The sequence below is a fragment of the Oryx dammah genome, unplaced genomic scaffold (genome assembly GCF_014754425.2).
Source record: "Oryx dammah isolate SB20612 unplaced genomic scaffold, SCBI_Odam_1.1 HiC_scaffold_13, whole genome shotgun sequence".
NCBI classification, from domain to species: Eukaryota; Metazoa; Chordata; class Mammalia; order Artiodactyla; family Bovidae; genus Oryx; species Oryx dammah.
In genome coordinates, this window is record NW_024070197.1 from 12,420,927 (window position 1) to 12,441,679 (window position 20,753).

At 53.8% G+C, this 20,753-nt stretch overlaps 1 protein-coding gene across 2 annotated transcripts; it reads left to right on the forward strand.

Moving 5' to 3' along the window:
• Positions 1-75: 75 nt before the first annotated feature.
• On the forward strand, positions 76-15,856 carry PPP1R13L (protein phosphatase 1 regulatory subunit 13 like). Of its 2 annotated transcripts, none has more exons than XM_040252519.1 (13): positions 76-105; positions 5,888-5,968; positions 6,078-6,223; positions 6,564-7,068; positions 7,175-7,273; positions 7,348-7,439; positions 7,733-8,201; positions 9,371-9,825; positions 12,011-12,142; positions 12,231-12,364; positions 12,456-12,622; positions 14,205-14,404; positions 15,261-15,856. In XM_040252519.1, the coding sequence occupies exons 2-13, from the start codon at positions 5,914-5,916 to the stop codon at positions 15,297-15,299; spliced, it is 2,493 nt and encodes an 830-aa protein (XP_040108453.1). In that variant the 5' UTR covers positions 76-105; positions 5,888-5,913; the 3' UTR covers positions 15,300-15,856. The 2 variants fall into 2 exon arrangements, with proteins under 2 accessions (XP_040108453.1, XP_040108452.1); XM_040252518.1 differs by lacking the exon at positions 76-105 and adding an exon at positions 1,215-1,479.
• Positions 15,857-20,753: the final 4,897 nt, after the last annotated feature.

The following is a 20,753-nucleotide window of genomic DNA, read 5'->3' on the forward strand; positions in this document are numbered from 1 at the left end:
CACATGATTTGGTCCAACGTTGCCTTAAAGGGGCCGCCACATTCATAGGCCCTAACTCTTAAAGAGACAGGAAGATCGAGTGGTCTGAAATCCTTAAAGAGACCGGTAAGGGTCCAGGTGGTCAGGACTGTGGTTTTAGTGTTACAAACCCTTCTAGGGAGGCCCAGATGCCTCGGAAGTTCAGAACTTGACTGGGAAAGCCGAGGAATGAGGGCTTTTAACTACCAGCCAGGGGCGGGCTTTCGGGGCTCCAGGGGAGCGGGAAATACAGGGGGAGGAGCCTGTGGATCCCGGGAAGGAGCCTACGGGCTCCCGAGCTGGACACGCGTGGGGGGGTGCGGACTAAGGGGAGAGGCAGTGGGCCAGAAACGGGTCGAGTCCCTCGAGGATTTATTCTCGTGCGTGGGGGGCATTTCCAAAGGCTTTGAGGAAGGGAGAATGAGTAGAAGTCCTGATCAGTGCCCCGTCTCTGTCCTTGGACGCGTGTAAACAGCGGCACGTGGACGCAGATCTGGGGGACACGCCCACGTCCCTTCCCACGGGAATCGTGCCGCGTGGGGAGACAGGCGGAGCCGCGGGACGGTGACTAGACAGGGTGACCAGACTGCATTCCTGACCGGTGTGTCAGCGCTGATTCCCGCCCCCTCTGCCGAGATTGCGGATCCTACTTTAGAACTGGGGCACCCACCTTCTCAACGAGCCAGCGGCTACCCAGAGCGGAGGGAGGCTCAGGGAAAGAGGACGGTTTGCCTCTTCCCAGGATCTCCAGTTTCCCGTGCGTGGGCGAGACAGGAGGGCGCCGCCCCTGCGAGCTCCGGGACTACAGTTCCCAGAGGACGCGAGACTGGGTGGCGCCGGACGTCGGTCGAGAAAGCTGCTGGGAGTTGTAGTCCCAGCCTCCAACTTTGGAAGCTGTAGCTGCGAAATTCTGTCAAGATCCCAACCACTCTTTTTACCGATGGAGAGACTGAGGCTCAGAGACCCGAGGGGATACTAATTTGAGCGAGGCCCTCTTTATCGCCTTGGGGGCGGGATATGTGTCTCCCCCAGCCTCTGTAACTTTGTGCCTCTTCGGTAGTGTCCAAATCTTCATTCAAGAAGGGGGAAACTGAGCCTGGAGGGGTGGGGCAGGGGCTCAGGATTTCGTCTCTTGCAACCACAGAGAGGTGAGAGTCTGAATTCTGTTTACTTAGTTAGGTCACCCTTGGCTTTTCGACCTCGCCCTTCCTGTCTGTGAAATGGACTTTATGTCAGTTCGAATGGGAACGTACCCGGCTATGTCCCGCTCCTCCGGGACTACAAGTCCCAAAGTGCTCGAGGCGACCCCCCACTCCCCCTCCCCTCCGAGACCCGCCTCCCTCCGGTCGGAGTCACGTCGTCTAACCTGTTCCCGGCGCCTGCCCCGCCCCATCCTCGGCTCCCCGCAGCCGGAGCCGGAGCCGGAGGAAGCCCCCCGGTGCCAAAGTCTGCCCCGGATCTGTGAGTTTCACCCCCTTGGGTTCAGCGGCTCTGGTGGAGCCCGAGACTCGCGTCCCGGGGAGGGTCCTGAAGAGGCTAGGACGCCGAGTCCCAGGGCGGAATTGGGAGTGCGCACGACTCCAGGGACATTAGAAGGCTAAAACTTGGATGCTTGCTTTACTGGGCAGAAGGAAAGGGGGCTCGAATGCCTGAGTTCTTGGACGGGTGGGCGCGGACACCGTAGTTCTGGGGAGAGGTTCGGAACTGGGACTCCTCAGTCTCTCGAATTGGGAGCTCTAGGAATCCTGAATCCTTGAGTAGAATTGGGATATCGGATCTCTTGGGGAGAAATGGGAGACTTGGACTGCTGGGGCTCTGGAATGGGCGGCCATCCCTGCCACCCTTCAGCTGCCTTTTCGACCGAGTCTTTAGGTAGGTCTGGGAGCAGAATTAGGGATGGGGTGGGGATAGTGGAACCTGGGTTCCTGAAATGAATCAGAACTAACACCCTCGGTCCCTCTGAAGACTGTGCCCCGGCGTTCCCCCCTCTTTCTGGCTCTGGGGTGGGGGCCGGGGTTGGGGTGGGGAGGACTAGGGCAGGTCTCCAACCTTCTCTGTGCCGCTGCACGATCCTCAACATGTCATTAACCGGGGCGTCAGACCTGCCTAACCAGAGGAGGGACCTCCGCCCCAGGGCGCCCCCTGGCGGGGGCGGGTAACCTCCTATTACCCCTTGAAGGTGGGAAATATCTGGGATTTGCAAAGAGGGTTCTAGAATCCAGGGCAGAATTCCAGAAGGTGGGGTGGGGTTGAGGGGGGCCTTGCAAGGCTGGACACAATACAGCCATTATACAGAGAAGAGGGGGTAAGCTGAGTCATAGAGGTCAAAGTGGCAGCAGCGTTGGGGGTCAGGATTTGCCCTCCCCCTTCCACACAGCTCTCTTGGGCGTCAGGATTCCATCCCCTCCCACCGGATTTTCTGACTGACTTCTCTCCTAGGGCTCCTGGCCCTGACCCTGAGGTGAGAAATGTCACCTCCCCTCCCATCTGTCTGACCTGAGGTAGTGTGGCAGATAAGGGAGGATAGAGGCTAATTCTGGAGGTGTGTGTCTGTCCTTGAAGCTGGGGGAGGGCAGACGCCCGGCACCTCCCTCCCAAGACTCCCCCTTCTCTCCACCCCTATGTGTCACGTGAAGGGATTATACAAGGGGGTGAGGGAGCCAGGGGGTTCTGGTGAGAGAGGGAAGAACTTCCTAATGTCTGGGCTTGAAGGGCATTTGCTGATAGCCTGGGATGAAATTAAAAATAATAACCGTGGCTGCCAAGGCAGAGCTCACAGCGTGCCAGGCTGAGGGCTGGCAGGTAGAGAAATGGTTCCCACTGTCTACAGAAGTCTCCAGCAATTGCCCGAAGGTCTTACTTCCACTGGGGTTTGCTGATCCCATCCCAGGGAATGACTTCTCTTTGGTCCATTGGGGAAACTGAGGCTGCAGTGAAGGCAATACCTTCAGCTCTTGCCACCTTCTGTCTGGAATCTTACAGGGATTCCTATGCCCTGGAATGGGCCAGAACTAGAGATGGCCAGAAGTCAGGAACGCAGGGGAGAAGATGGGATGGGATTGGTGGTGGTGGGCTTGCACAATACAGCCATTATATGGACAGGAGGGGGCAAGCTGAGTCATAGAGGCCACAGTTTGGGTTCTGAAATCCGAGGACTGAAGTCAAGACGGAAGGGTCAAAGCTCAGGGCTTTTAGAATCTCAGAAAGATCTGAAAGGGCCATTTGGGAGAAAAACAGTCACTTTGGGTTTTGAGCTCTCTGTTTCAGGCCTGGGAATTAGGGATCTTATCCGTGTGAACTTTATTCTGTGCCTTGCAGTGTTCTAAACTATGTACATAAATTATGTCATTCAAACGTCACACTTCTTTGAGGTGAAGGTATTGATTCCCCCTTTATACACTTAAGGAAACTGAGGCACACAGAAGCTAAATAACTGAAAGAATGGGAAGGCCCAAGCTCATTGCACAGACGTCCACAGAGGAGGAAACCAAGTTCCAGGGCGGGATGGGTGGGGTGGGGCGGGGGGCTCCCAGCGTCTGTCTCGGAGGATTCCAACCTGGGTATTGCCAGTCCAGCCTAGCATTCTGACCCGGTTCCTACAGAGGATGCCTCCTCCAGGACCTCCACCGCCGCCCCTGATTTTTAATTCCAAAGAACCTGGCTGCGGTGCAGAAGATGCTGGGGAAGGAGACCTAAGAGCGGAGGAGAGGGGCGCCCGGTGGAGAGGACCTGGGGGTGGAGGACAGGGGCCGCGAGCAGAGGCGCGGCCCGCGCCACCCTTGCGCCCCGCCCGGTCCCCGCTCCCCTGCCGCGGGAGGTGCTGCACCTGCCTGGGCCCGCCGCGCATTCCCAGTGTCTGAGCTCAGGCGAGGTCTGCTCTCAGCTGGGGTCGTGCCGTGACCTGGAGCGCCCCCTGGCGGCCCCGACGCCCCCTCCGCCCGCGTCTGCCGCGGGACGGCTCCACGCCCAGCCCTGGCATTTCCTTAGACCCAGAGGATATCAGCGTGGGATGTGTCTTAGAATTTGAGAATCAGAAACTCCCCCAAAGAAGCAGTCGCTACCAGAATGCTGGCCCTGGAGGTAGCATAGATAGTTCGTTTTTATATTTTAACAGAGTGTTTCCTATGTATCTCTAAGATTCTAAAAGATGCTGAGTTTTGATTCCTATAGTCTCTACTTTTTGAGGCCTCAATTCTCAGAACCTTAATTCCTCTTGCACTTTCTGGCCAGTTGGATCCTCACAACAGTCCTCTGAAATGAACTGCGATTGATTCTAATTTTACAGATCAGGAACCCGAGGCTACCTGGTGGGACAGTGGTGCTGCCAGGTTTGAATTCTTAACTGTGCTTTCAGCAGCTCCACTAAACCAGACGTTCACCTAGACTTTTAGGACTTTGGAATCCTGGAATAGGTAGAACTGGGTGCAGGAAGACAGAGAAATCTAGGCTAGCCAAAGTGGAGAATTCTAGAATGTTCCAAAGATAGACTCTTGAACTCAGAACTTTCAAACCATAGACTTCTCAAGCGGAGGGTTTTAGGTTCTGTAGGAATTTAGTTACAACCTCAAGGACCTTATAATTTCAGAATCTAGGGCTCTGAGGGGTTAAGGAGGCCTCTTAGAATAGCTGATTTGCTTCCTCCTTTCACAGTTGGGGAAACTGAGGCCCAAGGAGTGGAGGGGACTCCGAGTCCAAGGTCACACACTCCTAACACACCCAAATGAGCCACCAGCCCCAACAGGTTCTGTTCCGAGGCTTCCCAGACTGAAGCCAGAATCAGCATGCCCCAGCCCGCCCTGCTGCCCACGCCTGCACCCTAAATCAAAGCTAAGCAGCCGGTTGGTGCAGCAGGGAGGTGGCAGACTTGGCGGGCGTGGCGGTTACCATGCAGATGGGGGTGGTGCTGGCCCAACTGGTTCCTGGGGGCCTGGCTCCTTCCCACTGGGTTGGCGACTTCAGTGGCCCCTGGTCACCTCCCGGTTCTTCTGTTGACGCTGGGCCCGTGGGAACACGCTGAGTCTGCTCTGGGCGGGGACTTGGGAGAGGAAGCTGAGTGGTCCCTGTCCTCTGGAGCCCCTCCAGACTGACGGAAATGACCCAGAATGTCAGGTTCAGATGTGAAACCTAGTATGCTGACTTCTTGCAGGGTGATCTGAAATGTATGTTTCTGAGCCTCACTTTCATGCCTGCTATGGAAGTTTTGATCTTGGGATAAGGTATTGGGTGTAAAGCACTTGGTACAATTCTAGGTGACAGTGACCTCTCAATAAATAGTTGTTGCTTTATTTCATTAAACCTTCAGGCAACTAGCAAAGGTCCTGGCACATAATGTTGTTAGTTGCTTAGTCGTGTCTCTTTGCGACCCCATGGACTGCAGCACCCCAGGCTTCCCTGTCCTTCACCATCTCCCGGAGTTTGCTCAAACTCATGTCCATTGAGTCGGTACATAGTAGGCACATACATATAGAAGGCAACGCCATCATTATTTTTAAAAAGATCTCCAGCATCTAGCAGTGTCTCTTGGTCCCTAGTAGCCATTCAGTAATTGATAGTTATTATTATTGCAACCTCTGTTCACTATAATGCCTGGCACATAGTAGGTGGTCAGTGGATAATGGTTGAAGGAATGATCCAGTTTTTTTAAGGCTGTGACAGAGATGAACAAGGAGTCACATAAAGAGAGTGAATTGTCCTGAGCCAGAGGGTTTTGCAGGAGTTGGCATTTCCCAGCAAGGGCGATGGAGAGGCATAGAACTTCCAGTGGAAGGAACTAGGAGAGTAAAGGCACCCTCGAGCTCCTTAGGGCCCCAGGTTCCCTGTAGGCGGGCCCTGAGCAGACTCTCCCCCGCCCCTGCCTCCCCAAACGCAGGCGCCCCGCTCCGGCCGGCCGGCACCATGGACAGCGAGGCGTTCCAGAGTTCGGGGGACATTCTGGACCTGAAATTCCAGTGTGAGCTGGGGTAGGGGGCGGGGCGGGGCGGGGCGCGGCCCTCGGGGGCGGGGCGGGGCGGGGCGGGGCCCACGGGTCCTGGTCCTCACTGCCACTCCTGCCTGCCCAGCTCTAGCCATGAAGCACATGGACCTGAAGCAGATGGAGCTGGACACGGCGGCGGCCAAGGTGGACGAACTGACCAAGCAGTTGGAGTCGCTGTGGTCGGACTCGCCCGCGGCGCCTCTTGGCTCGCAGGCTGCAACGCCGACTAGGGTGAGCCCGCGGGTCCTGGTCCCCACCCTGGCCCCCCGAAAAGTCAGCTTCTTTTGGCCAGGAGTTCAAGCAAGCCTGTCTCATGGGGCAGGCGGTGGGCTGTTTAAGGGCATCTGAAAAAGGGAGCCAGTGGAAGTGGACTTCTGTCAGGACCCTCGGAAGAAAAGGGGCTTTTTTCTAAGCGGCACAAAGGCACTGTGTGTGCTGGCCCCAGCCCCGACGGCAGGGCTCCCTAGGCCTGAATCTCCAACCCCGCCTACCTCTCCAGGGTGGGCTCTCGATCACCGCTATCGATTGACTTACCAACCCTCCACTAACGTCTCCCACAATGTCGCCACAGCTGCCCCGATACAGCACCAGCCCGGTCCCCGAGCCCTTGGGCAGCCGCGGGCCCTCCCGGAAGGCGACCACCGACGGCGCAGACACCCCATTCGGACGCTCGGAGAGCGCCCCAGCTCTGCTCCCGTATAGCTCGCTATCTGCGAAGGGCCGGCCGTCGTCACCGCGCACCCAGCTCTACCTGCAACCAGAGGCCTACGGCAGCTTAGACCGCTCGCCCTCGCCCCGGCCCCGCGCCTTCGATGGCACAGGCAGCCCCCACGGCCGGGCGCCCTCCCCTCGACCCGGTCCGCTCCGACAGCAGGGTCCCCCCACGCCCTTTGACTTATTGGGCCGCGCCGGCTCCCCGCGTGGCAGCCCCCTGGCGGAAGGGCCCCAGGTCTTCTTCCCAGAGCGCGGGCCCTCGCCTCGCCCCGGGACCGCAGCTTACGACGCGCCGGCTGCCTTTGGGAGCCCTCTGCTGGGCGCGGGCGGCAGCGCCTTCGCCCCGCCTCTGCGCGCTCAAGGTGAACCACGGGGCTCTACTTGGCGGGTGCGAGGGGTGCTGAGCCCGGGACCAGCCTCTCTTCCCCTACTCCCACCCGGGATCCTCATGAGCACCTTCTCCCCCAGACGACCTAACGCTGCGCCGGCGGCCCCCCAAAGCCTGGAACGAGTCCGACCTGGACGTGGCTTATGAGAAGAAGCCCTCGCAAACTGCGAGCTATGAACGTGAGTGATGGAAGGCCAGAGGGTGGGGGAGCCGGAGAGGCATCCCTCAGACCCTAATGATTCTCGCCTCACAGGTCTGGATGTCTTCCCGCGGCCTGCTTCGCCAGGCCTGCAGCTATTACCCTGGAGAGAGAGCAGCCTGGATGGGCTGGGGGCCACCAGCAAGGTGAGCGGCCAGAGAAACCTGGGGAGGGGTTTTGTGGGGTCAGGACTAGTCTCCCCTTTCTGGCTGCTCCTGCAGTTTCTATACCCTTCCCTGGCTTTATCCTGGATTTCCACCCCCTCCCTGACCCTCTTTTCTTTCCATCTCTCCTCTGCCCTCTGCTCCTTCTCTCCCTTCTTGCCTTTCGCCTTGACCTCCCTCGTTCTTTCCTCCACTCCTGTCTTTTGTCCCCTTAAGCCTATCGCCCTCCCACCTGAGCCCTTTCTATCTTCCTTCCTTCCCTCTTTCTCCCCCAGGACAACTTCACCAGCGCCACTCTGCCCCGCAATTACAAGGTCTCCCCTCTGGCCAACGACAGGCGTTCTGATGTGGGCAGCTACCGCCGATCACTGGGCTCCACGGGGCTGTCAGGCACTTTGCCCCGAAGCTGGCAGCCTGTCAGTCGCATCCCCATGCCTCCTTCCAGCCCGCAGCCCCGCAGTGGCCCCCGCCAGCGCCCCATCCCCCTCAGTATGATATTCAAGCTGCAGAATGCTTTTTGGGAGCATGGAGCCAGCAGGGCCATGCTCCCGAGCTCCTCCATCTTCTCTCGAGCTCCCCCACCTAAGATGCCTCCCCAGCCCCAGGCACCCCCCCAGTCCCAGCCCCAACCACAGCCCCAGCTGCCACCACAGCCCCAGCCGCAACTACAACCCCAGCCTCAGCCACAAGCCCCTGCCCCAGCCCCCCAAGCCCCCCAACAGACTTGGGCCCCTGTAAGTGAAGGTGAGTCAGCGCTGGGGGTTCTGGAGGGCTGGGTGAAGGGAGGACAGATGGCTGGGGACCAAACCAGCTGGGGGACCCATCACAACCAAATATCTGTTTCCAGACACTGTCCCTGCAGAGCATGAGGCCAGATGAGCTTGGGGTTTGCTCAGGAACTAGCCATAGCACAGTGCTTAAGCAGGGACTCTGGAGTCAGACTGGCTGGCTGCATGCTGTGTGACTTTTGGCAAGTTACATAACCTCTCTGGACTTCAATTTCTTTGAGTGGAAAAGATGAATAGTGGTAGAACCTACCTCACTGGGGTATGGTATTCGATTATATAATCCCTATAAAGGCTTTAAAATAGGGCCTGATGTATACTAAGCCCTCAGTAACTATCATAGTAGTCATAATAATTATTAATAGTTTTTGGTGTGAGACCAGCTCAGGGCTTGGATTTAAACAGAGTGGGTTTTGAGCCCTCTCTGCGATCGACGTGCTGTGTGACTCAGGATAAATTAATTAACCCATATAAGCTTTCATTTTCTCATCTGTGAAGAGAGATGAATAATACTTACTTCATAGATTATGATGGGCTTTCAATGAAATCATGTAGAAAATGATCATTATAAAAAGAAAAACAAGGAGAACAAGCACCATACATTTCAACCTGCTTTTAGAAACTGATCGAGAGGCAGGAAACAGCAATGAGACCATCAAATACCAGGATTCTAGTCTGAGCAATTGTCTGCCTGAGATGTTAAGAGAGGAAATGATTAGAGTCTTAGTCAAGTCTATCATAATAGGAGTAGAGATTCTGGAGTGAGATAGAAGTGAGTTCAAATTCCAGCTGTGTAGCTTTGGGCAACTGACTTGCCCTCTCTGAGATAAGGTTTCCCTTTCTGTAGTAATGAGAAGATGGTCATATCAGCTTCACAAGGTAGTGGTAAGAATTCAGTAAGACAGGCATGGAGAAAGCACAAGGCACAAGCTTAAGTGTGTGATGAGTGGGGGAGGTCATAGTTGTCTGTTATTTACAACCCAAGGAAGTTATAGCCCAGAGAGAGCAAGAACTGCCCCGGGGACGCAGAGCAAATCAGGCCTTGGTGGCAGGTCCTGGAAGCTGTGCGATGGGAGTCTTGAGGGGTTCCAGGGATCCCTCCTCTGACGGGGTGCTTGTTCCTTCTAGGCCTCGCCAAACCTCCCACTGATCTGGAACCTGAGCCAGAGCTGGAGGGGCTGCTGACGCCCGTGCTGGAGGTTGGCGATGCAGATGAAGGTGCTGTGACTCGGCCCCTTAGTCCCACACGGCTGCAGCCAGCGCTGCCGCCCGAGGCACAGTCAATGCCAGAGCTGGAGGAGGTGGCCCGGGTGCTGGCGGAGATTCCACGGCCCCTCAAACGCCGGGGCTCCATGGAGCAGAGCCCAGCTGTAGCCCTGCCCCCCACCCACAAGAAGCAATACCAACAGATCATCAGCCGCCTCTTCCATCGTCATGGTGGGCCTGGGGGCCCTGAGCCCGAGCTGTCCCCCATCACTGAGGGATCTGAGGCCAGGGCCGGGCCCCCTGCTCCAGCCCCACCGGCTCCCATCCCACCCTCAGCCCCTCTCCAGAGCAGCCCACCAGAGCAGCCACAGAGCATGGTAAGTAATACAGGAGGAACCCAGGGTATATCATTTAGCATATGGAAATGTTCCTTCCCTTTTAGGACAGAACCTGGAAATTGCACACCTCACAGCTGCCGCATTCCACTGGCCAGGAACCCAATTGCAAGGGAGGCTGGAAAATGTAGTTTTTAATACAAGGGTCAAAAGAAAGAGAACATATATGGAGGGGCATCTGGAAGTCTTGACCATATAGAGACTTTCTCTGCTCCTCTCCAGTAACCTGTCCCTGCCATGGGCTTCCCTTCAGGAATCTAAGAGTCTTCCAACCTGGAAATGACTTGTCTTGGAAGGACAGAGGGTTTATTCTAGGATCTGAACAGCGTGCTGGAATCAAGGCAGTCACCATTTCTCTCCTGAGCTGCCGCACAGCTTCTCAGGTCCCCTTTCTCTGGAGATCCGCTCTCCTCTTACACCTCAGCAAGCCCATGCCATGGCTAGAAATGGCCCACCCAGCCCTGAATCAAAATGACCTCTCAGTGTAAGCCATGGTATCCTTTGACTCTAGTCGGAGCTTCTTCCTTTCAAATTTTCAAGAACCAGTCTCTGGTCTCTGAGCCTGTGGGTTTCATGATTAAGTGTCCCAGCTGCAGAGCAAGGCTGCCTGGGTTCACATCCCAGCTACACTGTACTTATTAGCTGTGCAACCTTGGGCCAGACCTTTAGCCTCCCTGGACCTCAGTTTCCTCATCTGTAAAATGGGAATGAGAGTAACTACAGAGTTGCGGTGAGAATTTAATACATTAATGTAATGCTTAGGATAGTGCCTGGCACTTAACTGTTAACCACTATTGTTACTGTTAGCATTTGACTAGGAGACAGTCTCCTGCTGATCTTGTTCAGGTTTCTGCATCTAGGCTGGGGGTGGGGAGCATAGTCACATGGAATAATCTTAATTGCTCAGCATGGGTAGACAGGGGGAGGGAAACAATCCCCAGAGAAGAAGTGGGGGCCAGGTGGACCCCCAAATGCCTATTCCTAGGCCTTCCTGAGGGTGGAGCCAAGATATGTTGGCTCAGCCAAGATCCTGAGGCTCAGGATCTTGAATTAAGAATGGAAGAATAAAAACGCCTTGAAATGGTCAAATTGCCTCATAGTAGAATCACAAAGTCCTGGCCACAGAGAAACTTGAAAACTCACAGCATTCAATCATTAAATCCTGGCGTCACAAACTCAAAACTGAAATTTCAGAACCCTAAAGACACTGAAGATGCGAAGAGCAGAAGTAAAAGATTAGTAGCACAAACCCTGGTTGTACTGATTCTTGAAGTCCCCAAAACTGAAAATGAAAGACTTATTATTTGATTCAAAAAAAATATCACAGATTAGGGCACTAATATGTTATAAGACAAGATTTTATTTTAAGTGAGCATTTTCCACTAGAAAGGAACTAGGAAGAAATAGATAAAATAGAATAAAGAGGCCCAAATCACAAGCACTCAGAACCACGATGAACATTTTGAGCATTTCCTTCCAATCTTTTGGAATGAAATTCTAACCATAAAATATTCAAGTTCTCAATCACAGAATCTTGAGAATGCAACGTCCTGGGTCCCTAGCAATTTGAAATGGCACAACTTTAGCATTTCTGGACTCACAGTATACTGGAAACATCAGAGAATTTTGAAATCAGTGGCTCTTGGGATCTTCAGATTCCAGAATCCTGAAATCATTGATAGCAAAGGCTGGAGTCACAAATGCTTTGTGCTCAGAATAAATGAATTTTGTAGGAGAACACTTGAAAATAAAAAATAGGAAAGCAGAAGGAATAGTATGACAAATATTCAAACTTCAGACATCTAAAATGAACACCTGGAAACATCATGTTTATTATCTAAATGAAATGAAACTATGAATTGAATATCTGGCTTCCATAGTCATCAACCTGATGGTCTCCCGGCCTCCTCTCAAGCCCCTAGATTCCAAAATCTCTGGATTCCCTGAGTGTTGTAGGGAACCAGAGACAACTAGAACTGAGGCACCCTTTTCCCCATGGCCCTCTAGACTCAGGCTCTGTACCTTCCTGGGTTCCAATTCCAGCCCTGTCCAGGTGGATGACCTGGAGCGGTCACCGGGTTCCCGAGCCTCTTTTTCCACCTCCAAGGAATGGGTATATTAGCGACCCGCCCCCAAGCCACTGAAGCATCCCCACCCTGTCCCCCAGGAGATGCGCTCGGTGTTGCGGAAGGCCGGGTCCCCGCGCAAGGTCCGCCGTGCGCGCCTCAACCCGCTGGTGCTGCTTCTGGACGCCGCACTGACCGGGGAGCTGGAGGTGGTGCAGCAGGCGGTGAAGGAGGTGAGTGCCTCGAGTGCGGGAGAGCAGGGCTGGCGGGGTGGGGCGGCCCGACGCGGGAATGAGCCTCCCGGTCCCCCGGCCCGTCCAGATGAACGACCCGAGCCAGCCCAACGAGGAGGGCATCACCGCCCTGCACAACGCCATCTGCGGCGCCAACTACCCCATCGTGGACTTCCTCATCGCGGCCGGGGCCAATGTCAACTCCCCGGACAGCCACGGCTGGTGAGCCCTGACGGCGCGCGCGGCCGGCGTGGGGCGGGGACGGCGCTGGGGGCGTCCAGCGCGGCCGCTCATGCCCGCCTCCCACGCCTAGGACCCCGCTGCACTGCGCGGCGTCGTGCAACGACACGGCCATCTGCACGGCGCTGGTGCAGCACGGCGCGGCCATCTTCGCCACCACGCTCAGTGACGGCGCCACCGCCATCGAGAAGTGCGACCCCTACCGCGAGGGTTACGCCGACTGCGCCACTTACCTGGCAGGTGCGAGGCGGGGCGAGGGGCCCAGCTGCTAGAGATATTGGGCAGGGAAAGGAAGCCGACTGCGGCTCCCGAGAGAGGCTGCCTGGGGAGGTGAGGGGCTGTACGGACCTGTGACAGCATCACCGAGGAGGGGCCGGCGGGAGGGACCACCTGCGGGGATGGCGGACGGGGCCGCCCACCTGGCACGTGCGAGAAGGGTGTGTGACGCAGCCGATTGTGCCAGCTTCGAGGGAAAGGGGGGCAGGGCAACCGTGCCCCTCAAGCTGGACTCCCGTGGTGACGAGAGCGGTTGCGGAGATTGCGCCGCTTTATCTGCCTTCCCATCTGTGGGGGTGGGGGAGTTGGACGCTCCAACTATACCGTCTCCTGGCCCAGGGCTCCCTGGGGGAGATACAGTGCCACACAGGTGACCGGTGAGCGGGCCCTGGCTTCTGGGGAGGGGCTTGGGGCCTCTTCCATTTGTAGGGAGACACGAGACTGTACCATGTATCTCCAGGAACGGGGTGGGGGGGGAGCGGCGGGGATCATATCATCTAAACAGGTGATGGGAGGAGCTAGGTAGGCAGTATCATGGCGACGTGCCTAGGGTCTGGAGCGAAGGGGTCAACTGTAGCCAAGGTGGGCTCCGGAGCGTCACACAGTTGGAGTATGGCAGGCTGTAGGACGTAGGGGTGGGACAGCGTATGTAAGAGGTGAGCCTGCAGGGACTTCGGGACAGCATGCTGTGCTGTGGCGGAAAGTAGGTGGGAGCAAGGAGGCCGTAACACCTGCCTTAGCGGTGAGCGGTGGCAGGCCGGGACTGGGGGATGAAGGGGGAGAAGTAGACCTTCCACCGAAGAGGAGGAGGGCTGTAACCTCCGGGTTAGGGGGGAGTGTGACCCCTTTTGTCGTCCTACTAGCCTGGACTCGGAGAGTCTTGTGAGAATGCAGTAGAGATTGGACTGCACACCTGTAGGGGGAGGGAGGGGCGAAGAGATTGGAGCGTGGTGGGCTGGACCATTTAAGGGGGGAGCCTGGTGGGCTGGACCATTTGGAAAGGGGGTAAATCCTTGGGCATGTTACCACTTAAGGGAGTCGGTGCGGCTGGGCTATACTATCTGGAAAACGATTACATCCTCTTTGGAGACTTTATCTTTTGAATGGGAAGTGCGCAGACTGCACCATCTGGAAAGGGCGTTGGGACCACTTCCGGGGGTGGAGTAGAGCTGTACCCTTGGAAGGACTGCTTTGAGTCCTCTATGGAGACTGAAGCTCTTAAGTGGGGAGCGGTTGGGGTGGGGAGGGCTGCAGACAATTACTTTTATAGGAGTCGTCCAGGAACTTAACCAGGTATAAGAGGAAATGGAGACACCGATCTTTCCCTGGGGGTTCGTGGCCAGGCCTGATGCACCCCATTAGAGACTCCCAGTCCCAGCAGCTGAATGCAGCTCAGGCGCCCCCCTCCAGACAGGGCTACACACACAGCTCTAATAGGAGCTCATTCCCCCGGGTGGGGCTGGTGTCGGATCTCAGGCTCCGACCCTGAGTGTTCCTGGCCTGCCCCGGACCGGGCGCTGACCATCCCTGCGGTTTCCTGTTTCAGACGTGGAGCAGAGCATGGGGCTGATGTACAACGGGGTGGTGTACGCCCTCTGGGACTACAGCGCGGAGTTTGGGGACGAGCTGTCCTTCCGAGAGGGCGATTCGGTCACCGTGCTGCGGAGGGACGGACTAGAAGAGACGGACTGGTGGTGGGCCACGCTGCGCGGCCAGGAGGGCTACGTGCCCCGGAACTACTTCGGGGTGAGCCCGGAAGAAATGTGCGGGTCTCCTAACGGCTGTTTCGGGAAAGGGCTGACCCCACGAGTGAGGAGAGGGGCAAGAGAGACATCCCTTTATACTGGGGTGGAGGGGCGGTCAGAAGAGTCCATTATCTGTCGTGGGGAGGTGAGGAAGAGACCATTATACTAACAGGGGAGGTAAGGGAAATCCCTTCTTAGAAGAGGAAAAACCACCCCTTGCTGGTGGTACTCCGGAGGGGTACTCACCGGTACTCTTTTCCCGATTATGTGATTGGTTTCTGCTCAAGCAAATATTTTTATTATCCCTAATTATATTCATGGAGAGGTAAAGAAGAATGTATTTTAGCCAAGAGGAGTATGAAGAATCCCAGTTTGGTGGTGGGGGGCACTTATTGTGTATTACCGGCATGGAAACTTTTTGTTACGCTGCCCTGGGCCGGGTGAGGAAGAATCCATTAATATAATCGCGGTAGGATTGAGGGAGAGTCTGCTAGGTAAGGGGAGGAGACCAGGAAGATCTCATGACTTTCCTGGGAGACAAGAAGATGCCTTTAAGTAGGGCATAGGTGGCAGGTGGGTCCCAATCAGACGGCCATGGTGGGCGGGAGAGGCGGGTGTCTTTTTCACGACGGGGGAAGTCTCCATTTCACCAGTCCGCTGCCAACTGGAAGGCTCCATCTGGTGCTTGCCAGGGGATTCCAGTGTGGCCTGCGCGATGCTGAGAGGCTCCCTGAGGGAGGGATGGGAGGATGGAGACGGTCCACGTGTTTTGGGGGTGGATTAAGTGACTGTGTTACATTTGGGGTGAAGCCAAAGGGTGGGAGCTCCCGGCGTCTGAAGAGCCTGTCTTCCCTCAGCTCTTCCCCAGGGTGAAGCCTCAGAAGAGTAAGGTGTAGCTGGAGAGAAGGACGTTTCCAAGGGAGACAGGATGAAGCAGCAGCTGCCTTCGCTCCAGACCTCCTCCTCCCTTCCCGCTGCATCTCTCTGCACCCCCAAGCCGTTGCAGCGGTGGGGTCCTTGCCAACAGCTCTCTGGAAACCATGGGGAGAACGAGAACCCCAGCCTTAAACGTAGAAGCCTGCCTTACCTGTGGGAGGTCGTGGTGGGGCTGGGACATCATCGGGGGCAAGAGAGATCCTCCATTTGCCACATCACGTCCCATCCGAAGTGCCTCCTATTTCCACTGCCAACCCACCCCCTGTGCCCCCAAAGCAAGCTAACCCACCATCCCAGCAGAGCCTAGAGTGGGTCACCGCCGCTGGATTACCCCGGGAGTCACCTGCGCCCCGTATCTACCAGCAGCCTTCAGGGGCCAGGTGAGGCGTGGGCGTCTTTGTCTCTATCAGCATCCCTGCTCTATCTCTCTCCAGTCGAGTGCCTTCACATAGCGCTGGTGTGACAACAGAACGGGGAATTTTCCTTTTTAAATAAAGGTAGTTTGCACAGAAATTGACTTCCTTCTCTTTGAATTCCATCCTGACTTAATAAGTGCTTGTCATTGTGGAATATGTTTGGTAAACCAGTCTTAAAGTAGTCCCTTTGGAAGGGTTGCCATTTCCTTCTCCAATGCAGGGACAGGAGAGCCTGGTGGGCTGCCATCTCTGGGGTCGCACAGAGTCGGACACGATTGAAGCGGAGCAGCAGCAGTAGCAGTTGGAAGGGATTTCTCTTGTGTGAATCCAATCCTCCCTCTTTCAACTGTGCTTTTTTTTTTCTTTTTTTTTTTGACTGCACCACACCTCTGCAAGCGGAACTGCAGAGTCTCAACCTGTGGACTACCAGGTAAATTCCTGGCTGCTTCTTTTTTAGCATCTTTAAACTGGACTTCCCTCCCTTGTAGCTCAGTCGGTAAAGAATCTGCCTGCAGTGCAGGAAACCTGGGTTTGATCCCTGGGTTGGGAAGATACCCTGGAGAAGGAAATGGCAACCCACTCCAGTATCCTTGCTTGGAAAATCTCATGGACAGAGGAGCTTGGTCCCAAAGAGTTGGGCAGGACTGACCGCTGACACTTACTTAAAAGCTTAAAGACATGGACGTGAAAGTAGTGAAAGTGTTAGTCGCTCAGTCGTGTGGGACTCCGCGACCCCACGGACTGTAGCCTGCCAGGCTTCTCTGTCCATGGAATTCTCCGGGCAAGAATACTGGAGTGGGTTGCCATTCCCTTCTCCAGGGGATCTACATGTCTGATAATTCTGCCATCTTTAGTTTGGGACCATCTGCTTCTGTAATTTGCTGTGTCTGCTGGTTCTCACAGTGGCTTTTTTCCTCGTGTGTCCTGAAATGATGGGTTGTGAGATCGTCTTCAGCAGGGTTTTACCATGTGTTCTTTTCGAGGCTCTGACCCCAAAGACTGATTTTCCTTGGTTTCTGCCCCACTTCTTTATTTCATAAACTGCTCCGTGAAGATTTTTGGTATATCACAAGCCTTTCTCTCTTCTGATTTGTATTTCTTTACAAATCATAAAGCTTCCACTTAAAAAAAAATTTTTGTATACTTCTTTCTAGTCTTTTCTTAAAACTTCATATACAGTATGATATATATTTTAAAATTTAGGCCATACTATGCATATGGTTTGTAATTGTTATTTTTCATTTAACGTTATAAACATTATGTTGTGAACATTTTCCCTGTCATTCTCATTATCTGCAATGTCCAAAACAACTCATGGGTGTATTTAAATTATTTTAAATTAATATTTAAATTGATTTAAATTAAATAAAAATTAAGGATTCAATTCCGCAGTCACATTAGACACTTTTCAAATGCTCAGTAGCCACGTGGCTACTGGGTACTGTTTTGAACTGTGCAGATAGAGAACTTTTTTCACCATCCCAGAAAGTTCTACTGGATAAAACTGATGGATGACATTTCCGTCATCCAGAAGCTCCACTGTGCCTCTTCTCAGTCTATGCATGTTTCCTCCCCATAAGGAGTAACGCTTTCTATCACTGCCGATTAATTTTCATGAATATACTTTAAAAATCAAATGGTACTGGTACTAAGATATGTGTAACAAAGAAAAACGGTCCCCTCTGCCACCTCTCCCTACTCCTGTCTGTTTTCCAGAGGCCTCTACTTTCAACTGCTTTAGCTGTTTGCTCTGGTATTTTCTTGTATGTTTCTAAGTATGCTGACTTTGCTATTTCTCTTTACTTCTTGGCTGTGCTGGGTCTCTGTCGCTGCACGGGCGTTTCTCTGGTTGCGGTGCGCAGGCTTCTCGTTGCGGTGGCCTCTCTCTTTGTGGAGCACGGGCTCTAGGGCACGTTGGCTTCAGATGGGCTCTGAAGCCGGGGCTCCCGGGCTCTAGAGCGCAGGCTCAAAAGTGGTGGCGCAGGGGCTTAGTTGCTCTGCAGCATGTGGGATCCTCCTGGACCAGGGATCAAACATTTGAAATTATCCTTAATAAAACCCATAGGTGTCATTTCAGGGAGGAGTCCAGAGAGCTCCGCTACCATAGTCCTTTAGGTCTCAGTGCAGAGAAGAATTCAGCGAGAGCAAAGTGGTAGATAAGAAGGGATTTATTAGACTAGGACAACTGTGAGGCTGACAAGGAGGGAAGTGAGAAATGCTCCACCCTGAGAACTTAATGGGCTACAGTTTCATAATCAAAGGAAGAGTGAGGAGGGAGAGAAGACTTTCTTTCTTAAGTAGAAGTCATACTTTTATCATTAGCTCCTCCTCCAGGTTGAGCAGGGGAGTTTTCTTGTCCCTGCATGGTCAAGCTACGTCTGCAAATTACTGTTTTTATGTGTACAGAGAGCATGTTCTAGGCATCATTCACTTGTTGAGCTCACTGGGCAGGAAGTGGGGCTCATGCCACCATTGTCTTATTGTTTTGGGGCGTGTCCTGTGCTTCCGTTGCCTGGTTTTGTTGCTAACCAAGCCTGCTTGTTTTCGTGGATAAGCAAACCAGCGTTCTCGAGTCATCATTAACTTTCAGGGGTCTCTATTTTTCTACTTACAATCCCTTACTGGGAATTAACTATTTAAGCACCTATTTTGTCCTTTCATTCTGTCCCTGTCATCAACCACTGATAAAATGCCCCTGATTTTGTACATCTGACATGCTAGCAGAAGAGACAGACCATGCACAAAATGATAAGCAAAAAACATATAGTCCATCAGATGTTGATCACTGTTTTGGAAAAAAACTAAAGCAGAAGTGGATATATTGTGCTTGATTGCAGGTGTATTCATTTGTTTCCTATGGCTACTGTCACAAATGACCACAAACTGGGTGGCTTTAAACAACACACATTAAAAAAAATAAATTTTATATTTATTTGTGGCTGTGCTGAGTCTTCGTTGCTGCACAGACTTTAGTTTCAGCGAGCGGGGGCTACTCTCCAAGTCACAGTGCTCGGGCTCCTCATTGCCATGGCCTCTCCTGTTGCTGAGCATGGGGTCTAGGCACGTGGGCTAGTAGTTAGCACAGGCTCATTAGTCGTGGGGCACCGGCTTAGTTGCTCCGAGGCCACTGAGGAATCTTCCCAGACCAGGGGTCAAACCAGTGTCTCCTGCCTTGGTAGGCAGATCCATTACCACTGAGCCCCCAGGGAAGCCCCAACACTCATTTGTTTTCTTGCAGTTCGTCAGATCAGAAGTCTGTTTCCCTGGGCTGAAATCAAGGTGTTGGCGGGGCTGCACTCCCTCTGGAGGCTGCAGGGGAGAATCAATTTCCTTGCCTTTTCCAGCTTCTAGAGCTGCATTCTTTGAATTCCTTGGCGCTGCCCTCTTCCTCCAGCTTCAAAGCCCACAGCGAGTATCTCGCTTTATTGTCCAATTCCCTCTGTTTGTGTCCTGCTGTCAAATCTCCCTTTTATGAGGACACCTGATTGATTATACTTAGGATGCACCTGGATAGCTCAAGTCCCTCACCTTCATCACACCTGCAAGTTCCCTTTTGCCATTATGTAGGCATACTCTTTCGGAGAAGGCAATGGCACCCCACTCCAGTACTCTTTCCTGGAAAATCCCATGGACGGAGGAGCCTGGTAGGCTGCAGTCCATGGGGTCGCTAAGAGTCAGACATGACTGAGTGACTTCACTTTCACATTTCACTTTCATGCATTGGAGAAGGAAATGGCAACCCACTCCAGTGTTCTTGCCTGGAGAACCCCAGGGACAGGGGAGCCTGGTGGGCTGCCGTCTGTGGGGTCCCACAGAGTCTGACATAACTGAAGCGACTTAGCAGCAGCAGCAGCAGGCATACTCTTTATGTAGGGGGAAAATAAAAATGCAGTCAGTATTGCTAAGAGAGCTCTCTAAAACAGAGCCGGGAGGCCACTGAGGAAGTGTGCCTTCTGCACATCCCAGCCTGGCTAGAACCTCAGCTTTTAATCACCTATTGTCTTAACATAGGCATCCAGAACACCTACCAAAATATAAGATCTTTGCATGCGGGCTCAGTAGTTGCGGCTCGCGGGCTCTAGAATGCAGGCTCAGTATTTGTGGCACACAGGCTTAGTCACTCTGAGGCATGGGGAATCTTCCTGTACCGGGGATCGAACCTGCAATCGTCCCCAGCATTGGCAGGTAGGTTCTTTACCACTAGCGCCACCTGGGAAGCCTGGAATAATCCTTCAGTTTTACCCAAATCTGTGTCTCTCGAACTGCAATTCTTAAGACCCGAAATAAACTTTTTTTTTTTTTTTTGCCATGCTATGCACCTTGAGGAATCTTAGTTCCCTGATCGAGGCTCAAACCTTGGCCCCTTGCAGTAGAAACACAGAATTCTAACCATTAGACCACCAGTGAAGTGAAAGTTGCTCTGCCTCTTTGCAAACCCATGGACTGTCCATGGAATTCTCCAGGCCAGAATACTGGAGTGGGTAGCCTTTCCCTTCTTCAGTGGATCTTCCCGACCCAGTAATCAAACCAGGGTTTCCTGCATTGCAGGGGGATTCTTTACCAACTGAGCTATCACTGCTGCTGCTGCTGCTGCTGCTAAGTCACTTCAGCCGTGTCCGACTCTGTGTGACCCCACAGACGGCAGCCCACCAGGCTCCCCTGTCCCTGGGGTTCTCCAGGCAAGAACACTGGAGTGGGTTGCCATTTCCTTCTCCAATGCATGAAAGTGAAAAGTGAAAGTGAAGTCACTCAGTCATGTCCGACTCTTAGCGATCCCATGGACTGCAGCCCACCAGGCTGCTCCTTCCATGGGATTTTCCAGGCAAGGGTACTGGAGTGGGGTGCCATTGCCTTCTCCAAACTGAGCTATCAGGGAAGCCCTAAATTGGACAACCAGGGAATTCCCTAAACTCTTATTTGGGACCTTCTGTGTTTTGTTTTGGTTTTGGTTGACTCACGTGAGGGAACGTTCATAGGTTCCAGGGATCAGGACCAGGA